This window comes from Anser cygnoides, chromosome 12, assembly GCF_040182565.1.
Source record: "Anser cygnoides isolate HZ-2024a breed goose chromosome 12, Taihu_goose_T2T_genome, whole genome shotgun sequence".
Classification (NCBI taxonomy): domain Eukaryota; kingdom Metazoa; phylum Chordata; class Aves; order Anseriformes; family Anatidae; genus Anser; species Anser cygnoides.
Window position 1 is genome coordinate 10866463 of NC_089884.1, and position 16981 is coordinate 10883443.

Sequence of the window (16981 nt, forward strand, 5' to 3'; positions counted from 1 at the left end):
ATTTGCCTGCATTTCCCTCATGGATAGCCTTTACTGGACTTTTTACTTCAGACTTGAACATTTCTGTTAAACATTTATCTTTCACACACGATTTAACTGTATAGTTTTTCCCTTTGGTGTAATATCATGTCTTTTGAATTCTTCTAGCTGAGAATTTAGTCATTTACTTTCTTGTGATTAGAAGAGAGGAAATTAAATATATATATATTTTACAAGTAGAAATAAATACCCTCCTTAGGTACTGTTTCAGGTTGTGATGTAAAGTGTGTTAGTGTGTTTGTGGGCAAATGCACTGAATGATACTAACGCTTTCTGACCTATTTATAGAGATTATCCAGAAGCTGAAGAGACAGATCTGTAATCCACCCCCAGCAGCCTGTTAGTGTTCCAGTTTTAATCTTTCAAAGAGTGCAAAGTCATGATAGAATAGTAAACAAATGGTTAGAAAGCAGCAGTAGCATTTTCTTCTTGTCTGTTTTGACACGAGGAAAAAAAAAGTTACTAACCTTCCTATTGTCAATCTTGTTATAAAAGTTTTTCTTAGTAACTGCTACCCCTGTTCTGTTAAACTAGATTTGCTTGAAACTGGGCAGAAAAACTCTGTGGAATATCATCACATTCCTTATGATCACCAAGCAGATGACATTCATTTAGAAATATCCTAGCAATACAAAATTTGTAGTAGAGTTTTTTCCCTAATCTTATTATTGCAAAACTCTTCTCTTAATAACCCTTGTATTTTGGTGTTACAAGACTTATATTTTGCATTCAGGACTGACCTGCATCAAGATCAAAATCCTACTGTTAGAAATGTCTTTCAATTTGATTCGATAATTTAAATGGTAGAAACTTGTCTATTAATAGTTGGTTTGTCAGAGGTAGCCTTTTTGAATAGATGAAGAGAAAGGAGAGGAAACATTGCTTACTGGTGATCGCTATTTCAGGACTGCACTTCTAATTCTAGCACTGACTCACTACAGCCTTGGAAAGTTACAGTGCTTTTGTTCTAGCAAATACTAAGTAAAGAAAGGAGCCATTCTATTCAAATAGCAAACATCCATTTTATTGTAACGCTGCCTGGAGTTCATTTACAGGAAAAATTCAATGTTTTTGTTCTTTCTCTCTACGCAGCTAATAATTTTTGCAAGAAAGTATTTCCAGTTTCTAGTTCAGCATCTTCCAGTTCTACTTTCCTTATTTGCAATTATCAAAATATTAAAGCTACCCAAATATCTCGAATTACTTACACTGGTTTCTGAAAAGAGATCAACTCCGTTACATGTGCAGAGTAAAAGGAATGTTTCTCCAGTGGAGGAGGACATTAAAAAAAAAAAAAAAAAGCCAACAGCTGTTCTTTCTCCCACAACTTCAGTAGGCTATTGTGCGATAGCAAAATGAATCAGACTAACACAGAAATCTTACAACGTATTAGAGAAAACTAATGCATTAATGAGCTTTTTTTACTAGAAACCCAAACTGTTGCTATCATAGGTGCTACATACCATACTTTTCTCTCCACCTACTTTTTTATTTTATTTTATTTTATTTTATTTTATTTTATTTTATTTTATTTTATTTTATTTTATTTTATTTTTTATTTTTTATTTTATTTTATTTTATTTTATTTTATTATTTTTTTATTTTTATTTTATTATTTTAGCATATATCCATATCATCCTCTGTCTTTAGAGTATTCCAGAGGACTTCTAAGAAGATGACCAAACTATTCTAACTATATCAAAGCGACTAGATATTGATTAGAGTTCAGTAGCCGCAAGTCCCTTCTAAGTCAGTGAAGCTGCTGGACTTACTATTTGTGACCTTGCATTCAAATATCTGGCTATGGAATTGGAAGCTTTCTTGTAGGTATTTGAGTTTGGAAAAAGCAAGCATGTCCCTGAAGAATGTCTGGTCTGTGGGGAAGCTCTAAGTTTGTCACGTTAGTGATAGGACCAGAGGGAGCAGCATAGAGCTGCGACAGGGGAGGGTCAGGTTAGACATTAGGAAAAGTTTCTTCACCGGGTGGGTGGTTGGGCACTGGCACGGGCTCCCCAGGACAGTGGTCACAGCACTGACCATGCTGGAGTTGAAGAGGCATTTGGACAACGCTCTCAGACTATGGTTTGATTTTTAGGTAGCCTTTGTGGAGCCAGGAGTTGGACTTGATGGTCCTTGTATGACCCTTCCAACTCAGTATATTCTTTGATTTTATGATTACCCCAAAGAGTTCGAGTCTCTGGGAGAGGATCTAACAAAAAAAAGGAGTGCCACATTCTAGCAAGGATTGTACAGCTTTGCTAACCTATGTTTGAGCATTCTCTGGCTTTGCTCTGAAACCTAGTGCTGCAGTTAAAATTTGTGTAACCGTTGTGAATATCACTGGGGCCTGGCTTGAGTTTTAGCTGAACTTCATTAACAATTGTGCTCAGCTTAATGCAAACTGCATTTTTTTCTGATATCTGTAGAATGCAACAGTGATTTTTAGACTGCCACTGATCAATATTGTTTTTTATTTTCATGTGCATGTAAAATGTTAGGCAGGGTGAAACTGTATAGCTAAATATGAGTAAAAACAAAGTAGATAAATGGATTGAAAGGAAAATATTGTGTATCATCTGTGTATATATAAAATCTTGTTCAAAAGAGACTTGTTAGAACTGAACAAGTCTGAGCGAGAATTAATGGCCCACACCTGGGAATAAGAGGTGAATTCTCAAGTATCCAGGTTTAGTAACTGCCACACCTGTCCTGTATTCCCAAAAGCATAAATGAGGTCTGCAAGGATTTAGATAGCTTAGCTTCTGAATGCACAGTGCCATGGCTCTTTTCCAAGGCATCATCACTCACCGCATGAAAATCCCCACCCATAATTACTAGGGCATTATTTGTCATGGGGTATACTCTAATGAAGAACTTCACCTTATTCATATGATATCAAGAAGAGTTAATAGTTTGAGGGATGAATTTTACCCTGACTTCGAAATGGTTCTTCACAACAGAACCCTAGAGTACCCTTCCAGAAAAGCACTGAAATTGGAAAGGCATCTTCTGAAGTTTCATCTTCAGTCCCATGGTGTTGGGAGAAGAAGGAGCCAAACTTCTTTTTTATCAATGTCTTTATGATTCCCTGAGACCTATATATGGTCTCTGAAATACCATAAAAAGCACAATGAACAACTATGTGAAAAAAGAAGCCAAGAGCTTGTCACCTTGGGGGGAGGGGGGGTGTATGGTCCACCTGATTGTTTACCCTGTGTCACTTCTGTTCATACAAATGAAAAGAAAGTTAGTTATTTATGCCTGGATGATACAAAATATGCAGGAGGGACATTTGAGAAAGTGTACTGGCAATTACAGAATGTCTGTCATTGAGCTGCTGCTAATAATATCTAGGATAATTTTGTGCTAGATAATCAGTGATGGTGGTATTTTTGTCAGGCAGGTACAGTGTCTCTCTTCTCCCCAAGAGAAAGTAAAGGAAGTACTCGGTGCCATCGTCCTTCCAGAAGGCTGATCATCCCAGTTTGGTGAGTTAACTCACAAAAAGGCCTTTTCTTTTCCTGCATCCTGAAATAGAAGCAAAAGTAACAGAAACAGTGGGGCACAGCTCTCTGCTCTTTGGCTCTGCATACTCTCTTAACATATTATAGACTTCCAGAGGAACAAAGCAATTACATTTACACATGCAGGCACCTGAACATCTCTGTCACAGAGAATTTACCAGATACAATCTAGCATTAGGTTTCTATTGAATATAAATGCTGCAGCCAAATTTGTTGGGGGGAAAAAAAAAAAACACTTTGGTAACATGTCCCAGGACAACAGTGTCACTGGAGAAGGGCTCATCTGATTTTCTCTCCTCTTGACAGTCAGTAGATCAGATTTCCCTCTTCCCTCTGATGGGCAGCAAAAGCTTTGTGTCCCTTCATCTCTAGTCTGCCCATTGAGGTCATGTTTCTGTACCTCACCAGTCTTAAAAAAAAAATCAGCAAATCTCTGTATAGGAAACTGTCCTTGATCTGATTTGTTGTGCCAGGGTTCTTCTGCACATTTTTTATGTTTTTTTGGTTTTTTTTTTGGTCAGAAGATTATCAGGAATTTTGCCTGAGGAAAGAATTCAGGATCAGTGATGTTAAAATAAAGTTGATGTTGGTGAGTCATAGGGGAAGAGCCTGTCTGTGAAAATACGGAAACAAAAAAGAGTAATGTGCAAAGAAAAGTTGATGGAGGCACAGAACACTTCAAAACACTATGAACCATGTGGTGCAGATTCTCAGTGGTGCACATGCACTGGCAGTCAATATAAATGCCAATAGTCACTTGGCAGAAAATGAGACTTACTCTCCTAAAGCGTCCCTGAAGACTTTCTCCACATACCCAACATTTGCTGAACATACACATTGCAAAGAGGACTTTACCAAGGTGTACACAATCCTAGAAACCTTCAAAGCTCCGCAGTGAGTGTGGTAACAGTTACAATCATTTGCACAGGTTTTTGAGGCCCTCCTTCAGGGAGTACAGGTATTGCTTTGAAGTCACCTACCGTTCCAGTGGAAATGTGGTTTGGCAGTTGGAGAAAAGGACTTTGCTTACCAGGAAATGAAATTACTGGAGGTGCATTGTTTATGTGTACTTTTACCTCACATCATCTTTTTCCTCCTTTCTAAAGCCCTTTGACGTTAAGGGACCCTGCAGGTGGGACAAAATTGAGGCTTGCAAAGCGTGTGCTGGTGTTTTCCTTCCTAAAAAAAAAAAAAAAAAAAAGACAGGATGAGTGCACACAGGTGTATGTGTACTCCTGGCAGCAATACGTGCATGGGCAACCAGTCCCAGATAACTCCAACTAGAAGCGATTGCCTTACTTCTAACAAGCTAATGTGGGATGTTGTGCTATGCTGATGCCATAAATAACTGGAAAGCCTTGGGTACAAATGCCAATGCCTTGAGCACAAAAAGTTCATAACAAAACATTTCAGTTACATAAACACCATCCTAATGTGGGGACACTTAAACCATACTCTGTAGCATCAGCAGAGAATACTGCAGCATATTCCAAAGCCATCTGTATGTCTTTGGATTTCATCATGTGAAGGGACACTAGTTGTGGCTGTAAGTTTAATGGGAGTTCACAGGTAGCTCTGATACTTCATGCTGTAGCAGCGTTGGTAGCTGAGCTATGGGAAAGCTGAAGAGCATGCATGCTTTTACTTAGTATTTGAGTGCTTTTGAATCGATTTCTAGAAAGATTTTCAGTCAGCTTAAAATTTGATACATGCCACGTATTTTGCTAATCCACCACCAGATGTATTTTTTAGCCTTAACCAAAACATGTAGACCCGAGGACTCACAAGTTTTCTAGTCCTGCAAGGGAGGTTGACTGAATAGCTCTGACCTACTGAGACAAATAGGCCAAGGGGCACCGGGGCAAAGTGTGGTGTCCTGAATATTGAGTTTTCAGTTGATGTGTCAGGAGACATGAGCTCTACCTCAAGGATTACCCACGGTTTGCACAGTTAGCCTTTTCTCATAAAAGAGACATCTATTTGTCTTCCATAAAGGCATAATTTTTTGTGTATCCGGTGGACTCAGCAGCTGAGCTTGCACAGCTATGTGCAAGGAGACCCATGGTGTTTTCCACTTCCATAAAAAAGAAGGAAAGAAGCCTTTAATTTTTCTCAGTGGCATGCTGAGCTGGGCAACCCATGTTTCTTTCAGTTAATTAATAAAGGAGAAAAGTCATTCCCATGTGGTGAGGGATCTAGAGACACTACTGAAGATGCAAATGATCTCTTGATGGCTTAAGTTAAATGTAAATAATTCATAAGCCCTGCACTTAGTTATATAAATATTTGCATCTACTAAACCTTTCTAAAGGTCCCAGAACATTCATGGTATTGTGGGATAGCCCTTTCAATTTTGTGGAAAATACTGACCCACTACCAACTGTACTGTCATATCCAACCTAAATACTAGCTGTGATGGCTACAGTAACTGTCGGGAATTGTTTCTCTAACAGAGAGCTACAGGTTTCTGTGCTAAGTTAGACTTTTCTGTCCTCCTTTTTTGGCTGCTGAGTGTAAAATAGCACGTAACAAGTATGAATCCTTTCCTATATTCTATTTTAAATGATTCAGCCTTCTCATGCTATGAGTTCTGTGGCATGCAGGTTTTTAAATCATCATCTTCCTTTCAAAATCATACATTTTAAGAAAATAAAATCCAGTACTGTAGCACTGAATACTAGAATGTTTCATAATTCTTTTTAGAACCATGCAACTCCTATTATTAAAGATCTGAAGTGTTTGCCTGCTTTTAAAGAACATAAGACTTATTTTTCTAAAATTAACTTGGACTTTTCTCTGTTAAATTTTACTTTATGTCACGTTTACTACATTTATGTCATAGATATCAGCAGTTTGCACTGCTCACTTTCCCTGTTAATAGAATGTTGGATTTTTTTGTATTATGAGGACCTGGTTGGATAGCTGGTTCCTTTTTTACTTAAACACAAGAAGTTTTCAAGGGCTTTTTGTTTGGGACTAGAAACCTCTCAGCCTCAGCCCTGGGCTTTTGCTGAATGATTAGCTTTGATTAGACTTAGTTCCACTATTAACTGTATGAACCAGTTGTACATGACATTGTTGATACTCCAAGTTGAGGGGCAGTGACTTTTCAGTATGGCTTTATGAGTATTTAGATATGAAAACTTCTTGCAAATAGACCAGCACTGTCGTTGGATTTTTACTTTCTCAAATATTTTTGCAAACAGAAAAACATTTTTATGCTTCTGTAAAATGAATGAAAAATATGATGGTGTCCATCAGAAGAAGTCCTCTGTTTTTATTTGTATGAATTCTGATAATATTTATTTAAAGCACTCCGTAGCTCTACTGTCAGCCACCCTTAAAAACTAAGCATAAGGAATGACTTGTTCCAAGCATCATACTTTGAGGTAGCCAGTCCAGTTTTCATCTAAAACTTTAAATGTCCTTGCTACCTCCTGACTTTAGTTTCTAGATTTTTATGGGACTGTGATCCACTCGGGAAAAATCTACTGATCATTAGACTGATCTGGTCTGTGATTCCCCTTTATTGCACATAAGATGAAGACTTGTTTTATGCAAAGCATGACATTCCCATTTGAACAGAAAAATGTAAAAAGGTCTCACAGAAGTCATTCAGTGGTGAGTAATGCCTCATTTTTATTAACAAGACTGCTATGCTGAATGTTACTGTGTGTAATCTGTCTTTCTACGAAGGCTTAGAAGGCAGAATAGATGTTATCTCAGCAGGTAGGAGTGCCAGGTCCTTTCACTGGGTGTTTTCAAGTGAGCTTTGGAATCTCTGCAGGGAATGAAGGGCCATGTCTCACATCACCTGCCCCTGGTTACACGAGAGAGCCTCTGCTGCCCCATCAGTGTGCTACATGGGCAGTCTTGAGGTGATATCACACCGTAGCAGGGTCAACATGCTGCAGACGGGAACTTCAGTGCTGTATTTCAGCTTGTAAGTGTAAGCTGCCTCTTAAGTCTTGTCTTTGTGCAGCACTTATTCTTAGGAGAGACGTGGAAATTCTGATGCCAGAAGTATCTCTATTATTAGCTTGGAACTGATAACAAAACCAATAATTTTCAAGCTGAGATTGCCTCTGACTTGCTTCCTTCCTCCATGCGTCTGTTGTTTCCCATGTGCTGGCTGCTTCTTTGATCATGGTTAGGATTCATTTGTGATGTCACTGGGCAATTCTAAGAACTTTGCAAAGCTTCCTTGTGATTCCCTTCCCTCTCGGTGCCTTTGACATTTTTCATTTAGTAGGCCAACTCCTGCTTAGATTACTCATGCCAGTAATCCCTGGGCTGGCAGTGGTATAATTAGAAAAAGCTGAGTTTGGCTCAACAGAGAGGTCAAACTTTCAGATACTGCTCAGCATCTACACTGAGCAGTGAGACTGTTTTCTGTTAGTATAGAGTCAATATATTTTAAAACCTGAAATTTCAAAACACTAGTCAAATGTGGCCCCAAACCTTTCTGCCACTGAAGTCAATTGCTTCATGATATTCATACCAGAAGGGTTGTACCAAAGGTGCATAGTTTTTATATTTCCATGTCTTAGTCCTTAATTCCATAGATACTTAGAGCATTGAATGTTTCCAGGCTGAGAATCAAAAATTCTGAGCTGGGTAGTGAGGTTATCCCATTGTCTGACTTGTGATATATACAGAGAAACGTAAAAAGCCCATCGGATCCTTGAGTTCTCTGAGAAGCCTCATGCCCTTCTCATACAGCTGAAGTCTGCCACAGAGTCAGCAGTGTGTTCACCTGTGGAAGGACAGCAGGAGGCTTTCCTATCCATACTATAGAATGTAACTTGCCACATTTTCACTCTAATTTATAGCCTTGTCAGTCTCATCTAAAGAGGAGTAAAGTTGATTTAGAGATAAAGTTGATTTAGAGACAACATGGACAAATTAGTCCATGTCAGGGACTCAGTTTTGTGACAGAATGTGTCACATACTGAAATACCTAATTAAGAAACAGCATGACCTTATTTTTATAAGCTGGTCTTCCTCTTCTTTTCCTGTCCCATCGCTCTCACTTTTCATATATTGTTCTTCTGATTGTAAATTCTTTGTGTAGCAAAGAGTCTCTTGCTATACTTATGGAAAGTGCCTAAACTATTTTGGTATTTCCATAATTCTGCAATTTTAGTTTTTGCAGATACCTTTAGAATAATGTCCACAGCTCAAAAAAGAACTGCTTAGAAAAAGTGGTAAGGCCTGAGCCATGCTGTACCATTGTCTTTTTTGAAAGTCCTTTGAGGTCAGCAAAAAGTGGCACCTAGGTTAGTGGCAAGGTTCATCATTACCTAAGTGGCCTTCTCAAAATGTATTAGTCCATCTTTTCAAATGTACCTTCTGAAAACTAGATGATTTGTGGCTGACTTTACACGGTGTCTGTACACATTGCCAAGGTTATGCTTACCCTAATAAACCGCCTTTTGCATTAAAATAACAGGTGTTAATCATGTTACAGGATGACTGAATGTTTTCAAAGGATTAATGCGGTCAGAACATAGGTGTAATAGACAAATGAGTATTTTCTTCCTGTGATTCTGTTACATTGCAGTGTTTTTGTAGGTGTGCAACAGTTGCCAATATATGTGTTCAGCCTTACACTTTAGAGTTGCAAGTGAGTATTTTAGGAGCAGCTGATAATCATAACACGCTTTGGGTATCAGGGTGAAGTACTCGTACAAGAGAGAGGGGCTCTTTCTGTAACTAGTAAGATTTTGTTAAATAGTGATGCTAACCCAGGTGTATCATCCAGCTGGCTTTACGCATGACAAGACTATCAAGACCCTCTCTGTGTTATTTCAGAATCTGTTTTTTTTAGGTACGGTTCAGAACATTCAGATTTGTGAGCCTAAGTTCCCTACATAGCTCATGTAGACACTTGGATGCCATCTAAATTAAATGCCTGAAGTTGGTGTCACACGTGTTCAAACAGACATAAGAAACTATGGTCCAGTTTGCTAGACTTACTAAGAGACTAAATCTCCTTTCTTGGATTATGTCTTGGGTGACACTGTGAGAAGTAGCTAGCCATCTACTACGAGTTAAAATCTCCAGAGAGAATTTTGAGAACATTCTGCCCCTAGAAGTGGAGTTGGGAACTGAGTTCAGAGTATGGTGCTAACTGCCCTATTACTGTTCTGCTGCATAATTTGTCTGTTAGCTGAGGTTTGTGCCGGTTCCCACTCAAATCAATGAGCCTTCAATTCAGCAGAGTAGGAGTAAGCTCTAGAGGAGGAGTAACAACACTTTTCCACCTCCCAGGGAGATGTAACTATGAATGAATAAAAAATCGTGAGCCATTTGTGATGATAGAAACCACTGAAGTTTGTAAGGTAGACAGAGGATTGAAAAGTGATTCAGGAAGGAAAGAAGGAAAGTCTTTGTTTAGTCCGAAGTAAAACTCTAGAGAGAGAATGTGTATGATTTGTGGATAGGCCAAATATTGAGCAATGAAAAGTATTCAGAATATTCTGGGCACCATGAATACGGTCACTAAAGTACAATCCTAACTACAAAAGAGAAACTGTCTATTTAATTGCTCATTAACTATGTAAAACTTGTGAGTGGGTAAACTGCTTACAGTTTCACACCCTGGTTGTATGTGATTACAGGTGACAATTAGGAAAGATGGGGTTATGAGTCCCACGTGAACGCATGCAAGCCAGTATTCAGGCAGATGGAAGTGGAAAGGCGCTCCCAGTCAGTAGCATGGTAACTGCAAAGGTACCAAGCTCTCGGAGAGGAGTCAGCAGTTAGTTGAGCACAAGGACAGCAAGGGTTGAGGACATGGTCGCAGAGACCCTGAAGACAAGGGGAATTATATGAAAAGGGAACAGGAAGATAGCATGGATTTGATTTCATTCACCTTGGAGTTGTAAACACTGTTTCTGCAAAGGAGAAAAGCTGTAACGATAAGTAATTAAATCATCTGTCATTAGACCAAACTGTGCACAACAAAAATGGTGATCAGTCACCAGCTGCCTTTCCCAGCTGAAGGGAAGGTCCTGGTTGACTTGTCATACCATGCTGCATACTGATCTACCAGCCTCCAAGGCTTTGGCACATATAGCCTTTTCTTTTGAAAATTGTCATGTGTGGCAGTTTTTACATGTACAGTATCATGTTTTCCCTCCCTGGGGCAGAAAACACAGGAGAGGGGAGAAGTTTGTGTTTCATTGCACCAGAAGAAATAAGACGGTACATTGCCAGCTCCTTATTCACGCATAAAACTTCTGCTCCTTCCCTGCCTACTGCCCTGGTGCACCCATGGCATGGCTCTGTCCCCAGCTGAGGCTAACATCCCCTCATCACTCCCAGGACAGCCGTACTGCCCTTTCTGCTCTGTAGTGCACTCCCTGTCCCTAGCCAGATCTGTCTCCTTTCCCCTCACCCCTTTTGCAGGTAGGAAAGAGGAGGGGTTGGGCTGTGCTGGCACTCATGCCCAAGGAGTTTTGCATGCACACAGGACATTCTGGAGCTTTGTCAATAGCAGTGAGACGCTCTAGTTTAACAAAGTAGTAAAATAAACTTGTAATGGCACTTTGATTCTTCACTGGGCTGCTACATGCCAGGTTCCGTACTCCCAGACTGGTGGGTCAGAAAGGAGAGCGCTGCTGTGCTGCCCGTGCAGCCAGCTGGGATCCTGGAGCAAGGCAACCTGTGGGAGCCAACGGCCTGTGAACAGCACAGGAGCTGAGTTCAGCCGACAGGAAGAGAGTCCAGCTCTCTGGTGCGATTAAAAACGGTCACAAAATTCACTTCAAAATTCAGCAGGGGTATTTACATTCCCCCATGATTGTGATTTTCTTTTGTTTCCGTCCTTACTAGCAGAAGCCAGTACAGCTGACTCTGTATAAATGACTTTCGGTGCTGTTTAGGGTTTTGGAGCATTTTCCACTCCTTCCCTGGTGAGATCTGCTTTGAGATGGAAGAATAGCACCCTCAAGAGTTGACAGCCGTGCTGCTTCAGCGATCCATAGCATGCAACAGACGTCCTTCCCCTTTTAGTTAAATTAACTCACTGACACATGCAGCTGAAGCAACGAGACAGAAAATTTTCTCTTGCCATTACATTTGAAATATTTGGTATCGGTCACCGCTGATAGGAGTGAGGAAATCTGCATTTGCGCTTGTCTGAGGGATGACCAGCTTCTAAGCATTTTATTTGCCTTCAAAAAAGGAGAGACAATAAAAAGAATAAGAAATGTCTTATTTATCTAAATCTGGGAACTTCATTTTATACCATATTAAAAAAATTTTGAACAGGAATTAATGTCTTTGTGTAAAAAGAGATTATTTAATAGTTCTTAACTTAGATAAAAGGGGTCTATGTAAAAAGTACTGAGCAAACCAGTCCTTAAATTGTGGGGACTTGTTCGTTAATTACAGTAATTAGGAATGGAATCTGATCCTAAACTTTCTGATTTACTTTGAATTTCTTTTAATATGTGGTTAGGCCTGAAATTCAGAATGATTATAAAATGTGAGAGCTTTTTAAGACTACAGAGGCGTAGGTATTGTTATTAAATGGCAAACTTAGTTACACGCTTCTGCTGTTTCACGCAGCACTGACCTTTTATTTTAAATGTGCCTGGCCTATTCCTGCAGAGTCCGCTGAGGCCTCCAGAAAGCCGGGAGTATGAGCTAGTCACCACTGCTGCTCCCAGCGACATTCCTCCCAGTAGGCAAAAAGTCAAGTTCTGGATTTGTCCCTTTTCTGTGAAGGGGCTTAATGGGGTAGCGCCTGCAGAATTTGGCCAGCCAGATGCAGCTGGGGACATGTTACTCTCCATGCTGAAGCATCCCAAACTTGTTTCTGTCACAGACTTGAGGCTTTTCCTCTGTATCGTGACTTTGCTCAGAGTTCTTATGTGTGTTTTGCTTGTTCAGGCAGTGGCCTTTCTAGCCACTGCTTATGTGTTGAAATATAATTTCAGAAGATACTCACCATATGTAAAACGAATTTAGGATTTTAATTGTTTTCTATTGTTACTGAAAGGTACATTCTGTGGTCAGAAAGCCAGCTGACTGCTGCCTTCCTTCTGCTCATGAAACGGAGGTTCACATGTGTACTGTGTGATACAAAAAAACGGGTTCTTGGTACATTGTAATATTGTTTCCTGATTAAGATTTTGTCAATTACTGTTAGTTGCAAGGAATCTGTCAAACCCTTTCTGAGCAAGCAACTTGCTGTCACAAGTTTCTGGCTTATTAAGACACCCAGGACTAAGAAATACAGCATTTTTTTGCCAGCCACCGCTACGTTTGAATTCTCTGCAGATGTTCCTCTAGCAGTTGCCTACACCTGCTCCAGAAGCCTTGACACGTCCTTTCTCTCTGCCTCTTTCCAGGTGACCCGGACCACCAGAGCTAAGTGCCAGGGGGCTTCCCGACGCGAGGAGGTAGGCGAGGGAGCCCCGATACGCCTCGTCTGCGGGCTGCGGGATGGCGGCGAGAGGAAATCCCGGGCGTCCGCACCCCTGCCGAGCTGAGGCTGCACACCGGGCTCCTCGGAAGGCTGTGCCCAGGAGCAGGCAGGTCCGTGCGGCCCCGGAGGGAGGGTGGGCGGCCGGGAGCCGCGGGGCGCCGCAGCCCGCTGGAGCATCGCCTCCTCCCGGGCCACCTGGCTGCTGCCGCCCCGCCGCGCCCCGGGTTTATCCCGGGTGAGCGCCGGGAGCCGTGCCGCGCTGCGGGCAGGCTGCAATTACACGGACCTGCTCCATTCGCGCTGCGGGACCGGGAGCGGGGCACAGCCAAGCGTCCGCCCCGCATCGTGCCAGCCTGCGGGCAGGGGCAGCTGCCGGAGCGGCCCCAGCGGCACGGGCCGAGCCGTGCCGAGCCAAGCCGGGCAGCCCCCGCCGCCCCCCGTCCCTGCGCGCTCCCCGGCCGGGTCCTAGCGCCGCTCGGGGCCGGGATCCGCGGGTCCCCGCTTCTGCCGGGCCGGGCCGGGCCGGGCCGGGCCAGCCGCGCTCCGCAGGTGCGGCGGGATGGGGCGCTCCGGGCACAAAGCCCCTCGGCTAGAAAAGCGCCGTCGGTCCTGCGGCAAACCCGGCGGGGCTCCCCCGCGTCTCCCCCCGTCTGACCAAATATTTGCGAGCACTCGCGGGCGGTGCTGAACTTTGAGACTTTCTCCGCGGCGCCGCCGGTGGGAGGGCGCCGAGCGGCCCCGGGCACGCAGTGGGCGACGGCCCCGCTCCCCGCACCTCCCCGGGAGGCTTCGGGCAGCTCGGGGACCCCCCCCCCGAGAGCGCAGCCCAGCGCCGGGAGCCCGCCGAGCTCGGGGCGGCTGCCGGGGGCGGGCGGGCGGCTGTGCCCGGCCGGGGCGCTAAGACCCGGCTGCGCGGTGGTCAAAGGTTCCCGGCAGGAGGTGGACACTAGAGGGCGATCCCCGGCCCTGCTGCGGGGGTGTATATATACGGCTCACAGGACCCAGGCAAGCCACTAGCAACAGGGCAGGCAGGCAGCGAGCGGGGCTCGGCCGGGCTGGGGCGGGGGACGGGCTCCGGGCGCGCCGAGCCGCGCCGAGCTGAGTCGTGCCGAGTCGTGCCGAGCCGCGCCGTGCTGCTCGCCGCCGGGAAACCGCGGGGTGCCGCGGGCTTGGCAGAGCCGCCGCCGCCGCCCCGTCCGAAACCTGGATTGCAGGAGCCCTTCACCATGCCCGGCAGACTGTAGGTGCTTCATGGAGCAAGCCAACTTCTACGAGGTCGATTCCCGGCCCCCGATGAGCAGCGGCCAGCACCACCAGCTCCAGACTCCCCTGCCCGGCAGCGCCTACAGCTACAGAGAGGCTCCCTCGGCGGCGGCACCTGCTGCGGGCGGCGCGGAGCTCGGCGACATCTGCGAGAACGAGAACTCCATCGACATCAGCGCCTACATCGACCCCGCCGCCTTCAACGACGAGTTCCTGGCTGACCTCTTCCAGCACAGCAAGCAGCAGGAAAAAGCCAAGGCCATCCTGGCCGGGGATTTCGACTTCCACAGCATGCATGGGGCCGGCGCCGCCGCCTCGGCGCCGGGGCACCAGCAGCAGCACCACCAGCAGCCGCTCTTCGGCTGCATGGCCGGCTACATGGACGGCAAGCTCGACCCGCTCTACGAGCGCATCGCCGCGCCGGGCTTGCGGCCGCTGGTGATCAAGCAGGAGCCCCGCGAGGAGGAGGAGGTCAAGTCGGCGGCCCTGTCGGCCCTCTACCCCCACCACGCCGCGCAGCAGCACCCCTCCCACCTGCAGTACCAGATCGCCCACTGCGCCCAGACCACCATGCACCTCCAGCCCGGGCACCCCACGCCGCCCCCAACGCCCGTGCCCAGCCCGCACCACCCGCACCACCCGCACCCCCCGGGCGGCCTGCCCGCCGCCGGCGCGCTCAAGATGATGCCCGCGGACCACCGGAGCAAATCGAAAAAGACAGTGGACAAGAACAGCAACGAGTACCGGGTGCGCCGGGAGCGCAACAACATCGCGGTGCGCAAGAGCCGGGACAAGGCCAAGCAGCGCAACGTGGAGACGCAGCAGAAGGTGCTGGAGCTCACCACCGACAACGAGCGGCTGCGGAAGCGGGTGGAGCAGCTCACCCGGGAGCTGGAGACTCTGCGGGGCATCTTCAGGCAGCTGCCCGAGAGCTCGCTGGTGAAGGCCATGGGCAGCTGCGCCTAGCGCCGGGACTGCGGGGCGCCGTCGGGCTGCCACGCTCACCTACATATACATATATATATATTATATATACTGGAGCGCAGCGATCTCAGATTGTTGGGGGGGGGTTGTTTTTTTTTTTGTTGTTGTTCGGTTCTTTTTTTTCCTTTTTTTTTTTTGAACAATTAACGACCAATAAAAGAAGCCAGGCAGCTGTAGTATTAAAAAGGTTTGTGCCTTAGGGATGACACACGAATAAGCTGAAAACATGGTGAGTTTTATAAGGAGAAAGGCGAGGGGAAGGAAGAAATAAAAAGCTCACGTGTCTACACAGGGTAAATAACAATAATAATAATAGTAATAAAGCACATATAGTGACCCAGATGTGCCTTAAAAGCTGGCTGCAGGAGCTCTGGGGCTTTCTGTGCCCCAGCCTGGCAGGGTGCAAGGAAGCAGGGTGAGGGCCGGAGGGGCCGGCGCTGAGGAGCAGGCAGCAGGGAGCACAGGCAGCAGGGCCTGAAGCCTCTTGGAGCAGCGGGAGGCAGCTGGGGGGCCCCAGCCTGGCCCCAGTGCCTCCAGGCCACCCCGGGACCGACAGACACAGCCTGGACTGCCGGAGTAGCAGCTTGTGAGGGAGCGCGGTGAGCTCCCCGTCTCAAAAGGAAGAGCAGCAGCGTCTTGTACTGTATGTCACGACATGGCGAAGCACAAGTGAATAAATACCTATCGATGCGGGTATTTACTATGAACTCTCAGCGTATTTTGCTTTATTCCAGGACATTCAGCTCCTCTCCAAGTCTCTGTCTGTCCAAGCTGTGCCTCATGTAATGTGAAAGCCTTTCCGTGTATACTAGCTACACTTTATTTTTATTGCATTACTTAGATCTTTGCCATCACATGACTTTCTTATCTGGTGACAGAGACTATGCCCTTGTGCTGCAACGTTATTTTATTATTTGTGTGGGTGGGTGAGCGAGTGTGCGCTGCGCTGCCTCCAGCGCGGGCCCGGGCCGGCCGCTGCCTCCCCACCGCAGCACCTTTGGACTCCGGAGCTTCTCCCCGGCAGAGAGCGGAAAAAAAAAAAAAAAAAAAAAAAAAAAACAACACACAAACAAACCAACCCAAACAAACCGCCTTCGCCGGAGCGCTCGTAGCTGGAGCTGGGCAGCAAGTCGGCCCGGGGCCGGGGCAGCGGGAGGGCAGCGCCTGGGGCGTGCGTGTGCGGGGGGCGTGTGCGCCGCGGGTGGGTTACCCGGCGGTGGGGTTGGGGGTTGTCTGGGGGGAGGGAGGGCTGCATATAAAGTTTGTCCGAAGTCCTGGTTACACTCATAAATAAACAGCATATATTCGACCATAACCGCCCGCCTCTCCGTGTGGTGACACTTCTTCCGGGCGGGCTGAGCAGCGCGGGGCTGCCGGCCGGCTCCGCCAGCTGCCTGCTCTTCTGCGGCCGCCTCCCGGGGCACGGCAGCTCCCCGCACGCCGCCGCTCGGTGCCGCGGAGCCGGCCGCCTCGCTCGGGCCGGGGCGGGCATGGCCCCGCAGCGCTCCCGGCTCCCGGCCCGGCGAGGCGCGGCTCGGCCGCTCCCCTCCCCTCCCCTCCCCTCCTCTCCCCTCCCCCGGGGAGTTTCGCCCCAGCCGGCCCGGGCCCACAGACACCGCTCCGGGGCTCCCGGCCGGCCGCGGGGCCAGCCCCGGCCGCTGAGCACGGCCGGGCGGCACCGCCGCGGGTCCCCGCCCCGCTCCGCCTCGCCGCGGCCGGGGCCGGGCCGGGC

The 16981-nt window shown here is 46.4% G+C and overlaps 1 protein-coding gene and 1 long non-coding RNA gene across 8 annotated transcripts in view; both read left to right on the plus strand.

Moving 5' to 3' along the window:
• LOC125183365 (uncharacterized) overlaps positions 1 to 16981 on the plus strand; it is a 63740-nt gene that overhangs the window by 2314 nt on the left and 44445 nt on the right. For all 7 annotated transcript variants that reach the window (XR_010834362.1, XR_010834356.1, XR_010834359.1 and 4 more), the window contains exons 3-4: positions 3439 to 3527; positions 12926 to 13112. This is a non-coding gene — a long non-coding RNA (uncharacterized lncRNA). The remainder of the gene's footprint in view (positions 1 to 3438; positions 3528 to 12925; positions 13113 to 16981) is intronic.
• Positions 13824 to 16311, plus strand: CEBPA (CCAAT enhancer binding protein alpha). The gene has a single exon (XM_048068849.2). It carries the CDS (start codon positions 14254 to 14256, stop codon positions 15229 to 15231), a length of 978 nt encoding a protein of 325 aa, XP_047924806.1. The 5' UTR covers positions 13824 to 14253; the 3' UTR covers positions 15232 to 16311.